We start from the raw sequence: 12,919 nt of genomic DNA, 5'->3' as shown, positions 1-12,919 counted from the left end.
TGAATAAAGGCTGATAGTTTCGAAAGAAACTGTTTGTTGATGCATCCAAATTGTAAAATGGCCTATTGTACTAACCACCTGAACTTGTTGAAAAAATTGTTGATGAGGTATGGTTTGATCCAAGTCTTTACCAAAAAATGTCTTTTAGGAGGTTTATATTTCCATTTCTACATTATAGCAGTACTATTCTATAGACCACTTTCATAAATGGCTGCCGGATTAATATTCTTTTGTTTGGAGAAGGTAACGAATCTGATTCAACCGACGCGTCGGCCAACATGTTGACCAACGCGTCGGCCGACACACCACCGACGCATCGGCCGACACAATACCAAACGCATTACCGACAAAGGAAAACAAACAATTGTAAACCTGTGATGATACGGCTAATTACTTTGCATGTGAAGAATGGAATTAATCAGAAAAATAGTTAGCAGTCAGGACACAAAACGAAAGGCATGCGATGCCATTTTTTTACGATACTAGGACTTAGTACCTCTCTCCATACAATACTAGTTTCTAGTCTCTCTCGGTGGTATTTGCAAGCTTTTGAGGGTGGGTTTATAACGAGTTTCGTCTTTCTGGAATATTAGTAAATCTTGTTGTGTTGTAAGCATTTGACCATAGGCAGAAGGCCACCTAGCTGTTTTCGGCACTCGTCCTCAATGGTCTTAACGGACATTTTGGGATCGCCCAGCCTCTCTAGTGTGCTCTCGTAAGTGACGTTGTTGACAATACGGAGTTCAGCCCCAAATGGTTATATCATAACTCATTAAAACCTGATTAGTGCCCAGTCTGAATAGACTGAGTAATGAAATTCAGTGTCTGGGTTGAGAAAATACGACATAAAATGGCGTCAACGAACGTACTCGTTACGTTTATAGTGCAAGGAAAATTACTTATCCTATACTTAATCCAGATGATAGAAGACAACGGGAAAATTTGGCTTAATCCATCTTCTCAAGGTATAAATAAATGAGAGAAAGTCACCAACGCACCGCCGACGCAGCCTATTTTTCCACTGGGAAACCCGCTGCCAACGCGTCGGTCGACAGTCGGCCGACCGACACGTTGGCTGACGCGTCGGTTGGATCAGATTCGTTACCTTACCCCTTTCGTTTAAATTTAAATTAGCCTTTCTGGCCTTGCTTGAGATAATGTATTCTTTTGAATTTTGTACTGGAGAACGAGGCCAGAAAGGCTAATTTAAATTTAAAAAAAAGAATATCAATCCAGCAGCCATTTATGAAAGTGTTCTATAACCTCTATGATTCAACCTTTTCAATTCCGAACGTGACTGAAACATGAGATTTTCCTTACAGCATCAACACATTGATAGGTGATTGCAAGAAAGAAAAAAAATTGAACAACAGTTTGATTTAATACTTTATTCTTGGAGCTTGAATCATTAGAAATGTATAACAGATGGTTATTAAGAAGAATTTATACCAAGATCTTGAGAGTGGAAAATTAAAATATACTGATATGTACCTTATTTCCTTTGGGTCCTGGGTTTCCTGGGTTTCCTGGGACACCTCGCTCACCCTGTTGCCAAATGGAATTGGAAATAAAAGAAAATCAAAAGTCTAAGGGAAAAATCACTTTCAGTTGAAAGCTCATTCACATGCAACTTCATTTTTCTCTTTATTTTTAAAGAAAAAAACTGACATCATTTTCAGTCTAAATACCTCAAGGATATATGTCCTTCTAAAACTGTATAAGCTTAAGCCCAGGCTACTACTTTGTCAAAGCAAGAAATAGACAAACTGTACAACCTCTAATAATTTAATTCCAACTTTAGACTGTATGCAGTTGACTGCTAACAGTATGGGTGGCTGTTCCAAGTGTGCATACAAACCTGTCTGCTTAAGGCATTTCACATTCCCGTTATTGTGCACTACTTACCTTTGTTCCATTACAGCCTGGGTCCCCCATCATACCACGAGGACCATCTTCACCAGGTATACCCTATAAATAAACAAAATATTAATTGAATGACCATTAAATGTGGCTTTATTTCATTGAGTCAAAGTTAAACTTAAGACATACCTGTGTTACAGTCTGATAAATCTTATGGCAGTCCTTGGGTCTTACTTGGGATTTAAAACTTTAACAGTTCTCTGTTTGCTATTTGGCTTTTCTACTTGTGATGAATCTTATACATATTTGGGATAAGGCTCTGTCTCTTTCACCTCTTCCTTTTTTTTCACTGATACTATATAAATACTGATTCTCTTTTTTCCTCATGTATATCAATAAAATGATGGTGAGTAATGGTGACCAGCACTGTTAAGATTGTCATCTATAACCTTCTGTGGCCCTAAACACTTTCAAAACTTCTTCCTTGCATTTGATTATTTGTGATGACTTTTAGAGTCACAACTACAGCAGGCAGTGGACAGTAAACAGTCACAAGTAAGTCCTAACTACAGCTAAGCTATGCATTTTAGGTTTAACATTCCCAGTAAGAATTCTTAGAGGTTTGACTGAACTTACTGGATTTCCATTTGCTCCTGGAAAACCTGGCGGACCAACTCGTCCCTATTGGACAAAGAGGAAAATTGAAACATGTTTACTCTGTTGCTCTTGGTAGCTTAACAGTCACGACTGTGACCAGAATTAAATTTCTCTCTGAAATATTAGTAGGAATTTTTTTTTAAGAAGAAAGGTAATTAAAGGAAGATGAATATCACCTTGGGAAAAACTCGTGAGTGATGTATAACAGAAATTGTTGAGAATTAAAATTTTCATCTAAGGAATTAAAGGGTTGATATCACGAAACAAATTATGTGGAGCTCGAGATGGCATGGCCCAGTGGTTGGTGTGTCCTCCACATTGCCACTCACTGCATTTGTTCTTGGTTACCCTGCGAGTTCAACTCCTTGGCTGCACTCTGTAAATAGCCAAATGGTCTGCCTTAAGCTAGTAGGGATTTTCAAGCACTTTATGTTGATTCAAAATTTGTTTCTCTCTCTTACCCATTGTAATGTGCTTAGAGGCTTGCAATAAGCACTATATAAAAAATTGTGACAACTATTATTATGATGATGTTTATCCTTATGATCTGTACTTACTCTTGGTCCTCTTTCACCATTTGGACCTGCTTCACCTTTGTCCCCCTAAATTTAAGATCGTAAATGTTACAATGCAAGTTGAACAGTAAGCTTGTATCTGGGTGCAATCCTGATTAAGAAAAGAAATTCATGTCCTCAATCTATTGGGAAGGTTAGATTGACTAGTAGTTGATTTCTCCTATGCTACCACATCTGTATCGAACACCAAGGGCATGCAAAAAAGGAAAATGATTCCCTATTGGATTAACTTTTACTTTTTGAAAATTCTCTTTGCCAGTATGATAGGACATGTCAAAAGATCAGTGTGAAGAATATGCATGTCGAGAATAGGCCATTTTACAGTTGTGTAATTAGTTGCCAAGCCTTTGATTCAGAGTGAGGCTAAAGATGACCTTGTTGTGATAGAGACCTGTATCTAATTAGCATGATAACAAAGTGATTTACATTTGAAAGGCAGCAAGGTTTGTATCATAACAAGGTCATCCTTAGCCTCGCTCCCGTTCAAAGGCTTGGCAACCAAGCACACAACTGTAAAATGGACTATATGGTATGAAAGGTTTACAGGGTTAGCAAGAAATCAAGTTCATAAAAAATAAAATTCCAAGCGTTAATTGAAAAGTTCCAATTAATTGAGGCACCAGTAGCTACAAAAAGACCATAAAGCAGAATTAAACAATGGTATTGAAACAGAAACTAGCTTTCTAATCGAAATTACATAGCAGATAATTGAAACTTCAACCATTGTCACTGATATGTCATCAAAGAAACAGCTAGTATGGTGGCGAAGGCAACGAAAAAGTTGGTGGACGCCTTATTAAACTCAAAAAGTGCAAAATAGTCTGAAATCAAAGGCATGGATCAGCTGGTCCTGCAAGTAAGACACTTAAAGGCCGATCGAAAGTGGCGACATGACAGAAACAACTTCTTGCAACTAATAAAATAACTGGAAATTTGCCATAAAATTGCGACAAACGACAACTATCTTTAATTTGGAGCGTTATTTGCTTAATTTTCAGCTGAAACTAAAACAATACAGGCAAAATTAAGGGCGATTTAACTTACATGCATTCGAAGTCAGTTGAGTTATGCTAATCATAAAAAACTCTAAGCCTCGGTAACCAAGCCTTGGTTAGAAAAATATGGCAGGTAAGTTGTGCATCACAGCCAGCGGTATTTCGGCTGTCCATAAAATGGATTTGATCGGCCGGTTGCATTGGATTGGATTCCATTCCACTACCTTTATTTTGTTACAGTTGACAATCGTTTCCATTTCAAATGCTCTATGTTTACTTAGAACCTTTTTGATAGCTTTGTGTAAAACTTACCTTATTACCTCTGGGACCGGGTTGACCTTCTGGTCCTTGAAAACCCTACAAATTAGACAAGGGTGAGTACCATTAATCGAATTTTTCTCCAGAGTTATTTTTTGTAAGCTCCTCACGTTTTAATTGTTGCCCGATTTTGTTTTGTTGCCCGATTTTACGGACTCAGGTGAATTCATGGTCCGTGTAGCTCTGAAGGTGAAGTTGTTCAGAGCTTTTGAAAATTTGAAACACTTGTTTCAAGATGCTCTTGAATCGTTGTTTGCGAAGTCAAGAGAAAAACGATATTTTAGGTGATCTGTTTTTGACATTCTTGATTTAGGTTGTTTTTCTGTGATCGTGAGAGTAGTGATGGTGTAAAGTTGCAAACTTAAGGGGTGTTTCATACATGTGATTGTCCATCAAGAAAGAAAAATCTATCTGATTTCCAACCCACAGGATAGAGGAAGACTCAATCAGAATGCTATAGAATGCTTTATGCAAAATATCCTTGGTAGTGAAAGTCCTAAGGATTTGAAATTCCATCCAGGTTTTGCCTTGTTTTGATGCACCTCAGAGATTGATGTAAAAGTTTTGGAAAGGATTAGAGAGATGCCTGTGAAAGAATTAATTTGAGAAGGGGAAATTTTCTTATTCAAAATCATCCCATAGATAACAACACAGTGGCAGATCTAGGGGTGGGGCACAAGGGACCTGGGCCCCCCTCCCCCTTATTTTGGGCAAAAAAAATAAAACGCAGTGAGAAGAAAAGCTAGCAGGTGAAGCACACACAAATGAAAATGGGCCCACCCACTTATCTCCAGGTCTGGATCCGCATTGCAACAGTCAAACTTTACTCACCGGCAGACCAGGTGGGCCAGTTAATCCTGCCCTTCCTCTCTCTCCCTATAGTGAGAAACAGGATTGGGGCATTTTACATTCAACCAGAGACATGATATATATGCTAACGTTTTTTATACACTGGACCTTGGTTTTCATTTTGAGTGGGTGTTAGATATTATTTTGTCTATTGTATAATTGAATTTTCAATTTATCTTTTGATCGGATTAATTAATTTGATTAATTTTCTAGTGATTTAAATTTTTTTTTCAGAGAAAAATTAAGGGCAGTTTTAATTTCTGGTAGCTATACTTGCTTACTACTGTTTTTGTTTTGGAGAGATGGGGGCATATAGATATAATCAATTAGGCTTTGATGGGTTTGTCTTAAATTATTATTGCTACTTCATCAATATCTTGATTTTTGGATTCCATGATATACCAATTAGCCACTAAAGGTACAATCAAATCCATTACCAAAAAGTGCTGCCAATTCTTAATCAAGTTACTTAATAATTTAATTGAATTATTATGTTTTTGGAGAAATGAAACAAACTGATAAGGAACTTACCCTTTCACCCTTCTCTCCAATACATTTCGGAACACATGATTGGCAACCTTGGCACTGGTGAAGCAAAAATCACGAAATAATGTTAACATTGTTTTATTTCATTCAGTTATCTTTATTACTATTGCTGCCTGGAAATTCCAACCTGGAATCATTCAGGGTTGCTGCTAAACTCTGTCTACTAATGAAATTTGAGGGATGAAAAATTGGCAACTGCTAGCTGAATTTTTGGCCAGCAATTGCTTGAAGGACAACAGACACTTCTAAGGTTACACACTTACAACCATTCATTATTGAATGCCATCTTGGCACTGCCTTGCTTGAAATTTCAGCCAGGAGTTTAATTAGTTAGCTACAATCCTTATCATTCAAGACCATGGTCATTTGAAAGAAAAAGTGTCATGCACATTATAATACACAACTCAGAATATTTCTGAAAATATTTGAAAAGTCTTGGTGTCGATGGTTTGATGCTCTGCCTTTTTTTTTTTTAAACAAACTAGTTTCAATTCGAGTCCCTTGGTTCACAACAAAATGATTTTGTTTTCCTAAGTTTGTACAATGATAATCTCTCTGCAAACAATGAGAAATGTTATCACTCCCTGCACTGAGGTCAGTGCAACTGATTGGGAAAGTAGTTGTTGAGCAAAAGTTTCTTTCTTGTCATAAATTTTTAACAGGCTACAGTGGAATATAGTTTTTTTTTTTTTGATGTCCTGTAAAAGGAGGATATCCTGTAGAAGATTTAGTAGATGTAACTTGGTGTCATTCACATGCACTGGGATTTCTTTGGGGTATAATGACCGCAGGTGAGGTCCTGAATCCTCTACAGCATTGGTAAACTTTAACAAGATGTTCAAGTTTTTATTAATGATCTACTATGCAACTGTTCAATTTATTTAAAGAGTTCACATCCAGTGTCAGCATTTGATACTTTTTCTATCTTACACTGGGAAAATTAGCTGAAATGTCACAATTGTTTTTTCTAGATTCTTAATAGACCTGAGTGGACTGAATGAAGAGTTTCTTATGACGCTTCCATGAAAGTCATCAACAGAAGAGGTAAAATTCTTAAAAGTTCTTTGGCCAGTTTAAATCCTAAAAACTGTAATTTCAATGCTTATATCCTGGCAAGGATGTATGTTGGAGGTAAGCTGCAGGATCATTTTTTTTTTTTGCTGATCGATCAGCATTTTTTGTAGGCCACAGACTACATGGTATTTCTTCTCCACGCAAGTAAATTTGGAAAAGCCTCTTAACTGCTTACACTCTAATTATACTTTTCTCGTCTTAATCTGGGTGGACCAGAGTGGAATTCTATAATTCTAATATTCTTCTTTTGGATGTTGAAGCTATATATGTATTATTACCACTCCTTACCTTGATAAGAAAAGTTTAAGTTTAGTTTCCCAGTTCCTTTTGGTGTGGTAAAATTTTGCAGTAGCTAGTGTACATAGGTTATGGAAGTCAAAAGGCTGCCAATCGTGATATGGTTGACATCCTTTGTTAGGTGGTGTAACCTCAAAGAAATGAAACTTCTGTGACCGAACATATGCTCACGCAAAAGGAAAAATTCCCAACATTTCAAGTAGGCTTTTAGCAATGCTGATCATTTGTTTGTTTATTAAAATGTCTTTTAAAATGTAAACATTAATATCTGTTGTTATCGAGTACTGCGTATAGTAATTTTAATATTAGCCGGAAAAACATCCAATTTTAGAACGGACTTAAATCTTTGCTCAATTCTTAATTACAAGTCTTTGATTTGCAGCCAAATCTGTTACAAAGCTCAAAAAAGAGTAACCCTTACTGCGCAAGAACGAAAATTCCTTTCATGTGCATTGGGCAACGAAAGCCTCACCTATATATTTGCGGTTTGACTCCTGGCCCAAGGAATAACAAACTTATGTATGCATGCTATGCCATGTAAAAGCTATCAATCGAACAGTCGTCATGGAATGATATCAGCGATCTCAGTTGCATGACTAAAAAGAAAGGGAATGTCAATTTTAACACGCCTCTGAGTTTCTATCCTTTAAAGCAGCGGAAGCCCGATTTCACGCACCTTTTATTCAAGATTGAATTAAGTAGGAAGGTTAAGGCTAGTCCGATTTTGTTGGGCAGTGCAGGAAGTCACGAGAGCCAAGAAAAATTTTAAAGCGAAATTTATCGCTTTCACGCGATTTTCCATAGAGTACTAACAGCGATGTTTTCCGAATGATATTGATCGATACGTAACAGTAAGGTGCGTTTCGGTAGCTATAAGTTAACAGATGAAATATTTCTTCGTCGAATGCATTTTCTTCGGCCTCGATAGCACCGGAAATAGATTTGGGAGAAGGGTCGAAGGCTACCTGACGATTTGAAATGAAAATGGATCGCACAGATGGTCTCAGGAAGTCTAAATGTTCAATTTTTGGTTCCTTCATCGGCTCGCAGTGTGAAAACTACCAACTAAATCTTGCTAAAATTTCGTGATTCGCCGGGAGAAAAAACTGTTGATCCTTGTCGTTGATCTTATAATTCGCTTATTAGATCGTAATGGTCGATTTCGATCATGACTTTAGGGCAGTTCCCGGGACTTTAATGATCTTTCGGAATATCGATTCGTGAAGTTCTAATTACAAAACATAAGTCCCTCTGTTTTGATGGTTTTCCCCGAGCGAGACTTGTCTCGCTAATATTTGAATGTAAACATAACGGGGAATTTTCTGTGTTTCAACCGAAACTGCCGTTTTGTTTATGACATGCTTAAGAGAGCTTTCGTCTTATCAACATGTTATTATAGGGATTTATTCCAAAACTGCCGCAGAGTGGTTATACTGGCAACTTACTTGACAGGCCTGTCGCACGTCTGTCGTCGCTTAGCCACTCGCGCACTCGTACAACGTACAGCGCGCGTGAGATTCACGCACACCTCTCGAAGTGCCGTGCGCGTTATCACTCCAAATAGGAAATCCTCCGAGAAAATCACACCGAATCAAATATTGTTCACAATCTAGAAAAATTGCTCCACAAACTTGTTTCAATTCTCAAATCCTATCCCACTTTGAGTAAAACAAGCAAACGTTAATTATGCGAGTGTGCTTAATTTTCATTTAAAAGTAACATACTAAAAATAGATTGCCCTTACAATCTAAATTGGAGTGATCCACGTTTGCTTTATAATTTACTTGAACTTATTTGAATGTCCCTTAGTGATAACTCTCTGGAAGATTGAGAGAGGAAGATTCAAGTGGTAAAATTTTACGCCGACTGCATGGTTGTCCACGAGGCCCAGTGCAATCAATATTATGAATGTTGTAGTGAAAATCATCAAGACTACATAGCCACCAGAAGTCTTACAAGTAAAAAGACAGCATAGGTAGTATAGTTATTGCCGAATAAACACGAGGTGCGTCCCTGACTCTAATTTTCGAGCAAGATTTCACTTGCACACTGATTATAATTAAAACGGACATTTATTATGTACCAAACGGTTTCAGAGTGTACCAGATGTAAATAGAGATACGCCTTGTTAGGAATAGTATTTACTGCCTTTAGAAATAACTTGCATTATTGGGTTGCAAGAGCTGCAAACCGAATCCGAGCGCGGTAAGATTCAAACGATCTTCTTGATCAGCGATAGTGAATTGGTGAAAAATTAGATTGAGTAGCCCAGAGCTAGGGGAATAACAGTAAAAATCAAACAGACATACCGCTGCGTCCACAAAAGGAGGATTCACCAGATACCATCCACATAATACAAAAAAAACAGCGGCAAATTGGACTAAAAACCTGCAACATGACAAAGCATAGCTAAATCCTAGACATCACTACACGCGCGTGTTCGATTGGGATCTTCCAAGGCAAATTCAGAGATCGCGAATCAAAGCATACAAATGTAAAAACAAGATCGTGGCCAACACATACCGCATGGCCAATTGATATATCCACAAGCAGCTACTACGTTTGTTGTGCTCTTATCTGGACATACTAAGTGAACGACGCTTTTTGTGTATGGAGAGTTGCGAATTGTCGCTCGCTGATCGGTGACTCAAATGGACAGCAGACCAAAATTCCAAGATTGAGAAAGCGGCTTTTGTTTCACCACAGGTCACGGGTGATAATGTTTCACGATTTATTGACAGATCGCGAAATTCCCGAGTGTCAAAGTTCTGCGACTGGGTGGGTTCGCTTTCACTCGGATTGAACAAAGGTTCAACTCTCCAGATCCCACAACCGACAGGCTGCGTGAAATTAATCTAATAATTATACGGAAATTTCTTAAGACTTTCAGATGGCGTGTCGTTAGGGATTTAGATCACGTTTAGCAGACAGTAGACATTTTTTTAGTTGTAGTGTTCTTCTGCTCGATTTAATTCTTAGGGTGAGAAGAGCTTGCTGGAGATTAAACATAAACTGGACGGTCAACAAAGAGCTTAGAGAAGAGAAGATTGCATGCTTTCAGCTAACCGCGACGAAATTTTTGGATTTAAACTTAAGGTGTGTCCTTCCCTTAGCACGGAAGTCCCTTCGGGTCTGAAGGTCTGCACACGATTCTAAGAAAAATGCGTCAAATACTATTTGCTTTTCGTCAGAAAATATTCAACAGCCGGAAAAAAGCACTTCAAGTATTCTAACCGCAAATAGCAGTCATGCCTGATCGCTGATCTGCGAGTTGCTCCCAGACAAGATAAACACCCTCGTGCATGTGCGTCAAATAAATGATATTAACTGTGAAACTTTCATAATTTATTCTACAGCTTTTTGATCTAAGGACTGATTAAGATTACGGATAATTCTCTTACGCCAGACAACTTGACCTTACTTGCGTCCGCCACGACCTAAGAGGAGCCTTGGTTACGGACGCAGGCCTCCTGGTGTGAAGTTGAGGTTGAACGGAACGAAGTGTGATATAAATGGCATACTCTTGTGTTGGGCCATAGAGCCCAAGAGAGGTTTTTTCAAGTGACGTGATGTTTGCTTAGTATGGTCTTTTTCGTAGCAATCACGCTTGACTTTTGGCACGCGAATAATCATGAATTTTGTAGTCGGACACACTAAAAACAACAGAACTTATTTTATCAACGCGTGAAATGATAATTCCACATTCTTTTACGATCTTCAAATATTGTTCTTTGAAGACAAGACAATCTCAGGCTAATCTGACGAGCAAATAAAACAACTTTGGGAATTCGTTGAAGTCGACTTCACTGTGATGAACGTCCCAGTTCTAAGAAAACTGTCTTTTTTCTTTAGTGTTCATTTTTTACGTTTTAAGAGGAGTGATCGTTTCCAGGGGTTTCACTTGAAAATTAAGTGTCGATACCCTTTTGTTTATCCATTTGTGTGTGTGGTCTTTATTAAAAAAGAAATCTCGTGTTAAATTTTGTCAGCAAAAATTACTAGCCAAACCCGAGAAGCACCATACACTTTTCACTGCCTGAAGGAGGGAGTCAAATTCACCCATAACCCTTCAAAGCTCAAGCAGCTGTACAAATCGCACTTGTATCAGTTGCACCACCTCTTTTGACGGGTAAAATTTCAAAATACAAACCCCCATGTTGGTTTAAACTGGTATATCTCTAAAGGTGATTTGGAATACAGTTGCAAGATGACAGGACGAGATAAGATCCAGTGGAGAGATAACTTTTAATTTTTGACATACGAGTCGCGAAAGACGTTAAGTTCCCTTCGTTTTGATTTCACCTTTTTTTCGGTTGATGCGATTTTGTCCCCTCCTACTAAGTGTCTGACAGCAAGCGTTTCTTTCATGAATGAGCTGTTTTATGCGCACGCTAAATAATTATAACCACAAAACAGTTGGGGATCGATTGGTGGAGCTCAAGCGGTACAAAGACTACTCCCCACCGGAAATATCGATCGGTTTATTGAGTAAACATGCCGATCCTCAATTTTGCCGCGAAAGGGAGATTCTTTCGGCGCCAAGGCGTGCTCAGCTATGCGTGTTATTGAGGTGGGACAGACACAATCCAAAACTTGATACTTCCTCTTCATCACCCTCCACCTTTGCATACAATCCCTAAAATGTGAGGTTTATACAAGTGCCTGTCAACTGTCAGCCTCGCCTCCTTGGGGAATAGGAATGCATCACATTCGTTTTACCCACTTCCTTTGAAGTGACACACGGCCGTCCAGGCTCGGATAACAAACCCTTGTACTGTACTTTCCTCGAAGCGTGTGAACGATCCGCGGAGTTGCTTCAGTTCTGCATGCTTTAAATCTCTTTTTGGCGATAATTTGATATTTTTTCATCATGGGGTTGAGGTAGGTTCATTAAAACGTGGCTCGATTTTGTTCAATTTTCAGTGTACGGTTTCGCTTCGCTTTTACCCCGGTTTTTACGAAAGGGTTGTCTGAGTTCTATTTCTCTCATTTCTCTTCAACAGGGCGGCCTCTCTTTTCGCCCTGCTTTTCTTTGTGTGCAGAACAGCGAATTCACAGGTAAGGTTTGCTGATCCAATCATCTTATTTTAGTTTCTTGGCGACTGCGATTGCTAAAATGTATATGCTCTAGAGAAATCTCTTGGGTAAAACTAAGCGTGCGCCTCACGCCAACTTTCCACTCACTCGCGAGTTGTCGCGCGTGGTAACATTCTGTCTTTCGTGAGTACTTCAACCACATGTATGTCTCTTTCACCCTGTCGCCCGACTAGGTTAAGATTCTTCAAGTGCGCAATAAAATGTTGTTTATGCATCGGGAAAAACATATTCTTCTGATTATTTTTAAACACCACGTAGTAATGTGGTGATATTTTGGTTGAGTTAATTAGCTTTAGCAAAAAGAAAAAAAAATTGCTCTTCTCAATTTTTTTTCATAACGGTAAATAGTTTAAAGTTAGGAATTTCTAAGATTTTATTGCTTCGCATTCGACACAATTTCAAACTAAGGATTGTTTCATCGACCTGCGTGCAATTAAATGCCATAAGAGTTTAAAATAGATGGAAATTCAAACATCTCTTTCAATGTCAGGAGGACAAACAAACATTGCGCTCAAAATGTATTTGGTATCTTAATTAGTGAAAGCTCGGAAAAACCAAAATGAGAAGCGTTTACAATTAAGTGGCATGGGTTTCTGAAATGTCCCCATTTCTAGTCCTGAGAGATTTTTATAGTGCATGAACCCGAGTGCC

The 12,919-nt window shown here is 38.3% G+C and overlaps 2 protein-coding genes across 3 annotated transcripts in view; one reads left to right on the top strand and one right to left on the bottom strand.

Annotated features, from left to right (window-relative positions):
* Positions 1-9,893, bottom strand: part of LOC111320751 (uncharacterized) — a 43,057-nt gene extending 33,164 nt beyond the window's left edge. The window contains exons 1-9 of one of the 2 annotated variants that reach the window (XM_088728495.1): positions 9,695-9,893; positions 9,481-9,559; positions 5,786-5,839; positions 5,237-5,281; positions 4,400-4,444; positions 3,075-3,119; positions 2,497-2,541; positions 1,906-1,968; positions 1,492-1,545 (exon numbers count right to left, since the gene is read on the bottom strand). In XM_088728495.1, coding sequence (XP_088584621.1) covers positions 1,492-1,545; positions 1,906-1,968; positions 2,497-2,541; positions 3,075-3,119; positions 4,400-4,444; positions 5,237-5,281; positions 5,786-5,839; positions 9,481-9,559; positions 9,695-9,699 — 435 coding nt within the window. In that variant the 5' untranslated portion in view covers positions 9,700-9,893. Of the gene's footprint in view, positions 1-1,491; positions 1,546-1,905; positions 1,969-2,496; positions 2,542-3,074; positions 3,120-4,399; positions 4,445-5,236; positions 5,282-5,785; positions 5,840-7,643; positions 7,661-9,480; positions 9,560-9,694 lie in introns of those variants that run through there. The other variant, XM_088728496.1, reaches the window with a different exon arrangement.
* Positions 9,894-11,790: 1,897 nt separating this feature from the next.
* Positions 11,791-12,919, top strand: part of LOC111320781 (uncharacterized) — a 55,505-nt gene continuing 54,376 nt past the window's right edge. Inside the window, exons 1-2 of the mRNA XM_088728494.1 lie at positions 11,791-12,052; positions 12,175-12,229. Of these exons, the coding sequence (XP_088584620.1) occupies positions 12,042-12,052; positions 12,175-12,229 (66 nt within the window). The 5' untranslated portion in view covers positions 11,791-12,041. The remainder of the gene's footprint in view (positions 12,053-12,174; positions 12,230-12,919) is intronic.

The sequence above is a fragment of the Stylophora pistillata genome, chromosome 7 (genome assembly GCF_964205215.1).
Source record: "Stylophora pistillata chromosome 7, jaStyPist1.2, whole genome shotgun sequence".
NCBI lineage: Eukaryota > Metazoa > Cnidaria > Anthozoa > Scleractinia > Pocilloporidae > Stylophora > Stylophora pistillata.
The sequence above is the reverse complement of the archived record's forward strand: the minus strand, read 5'-3'. Positions and strand labels throughout refer to the sequence as shown.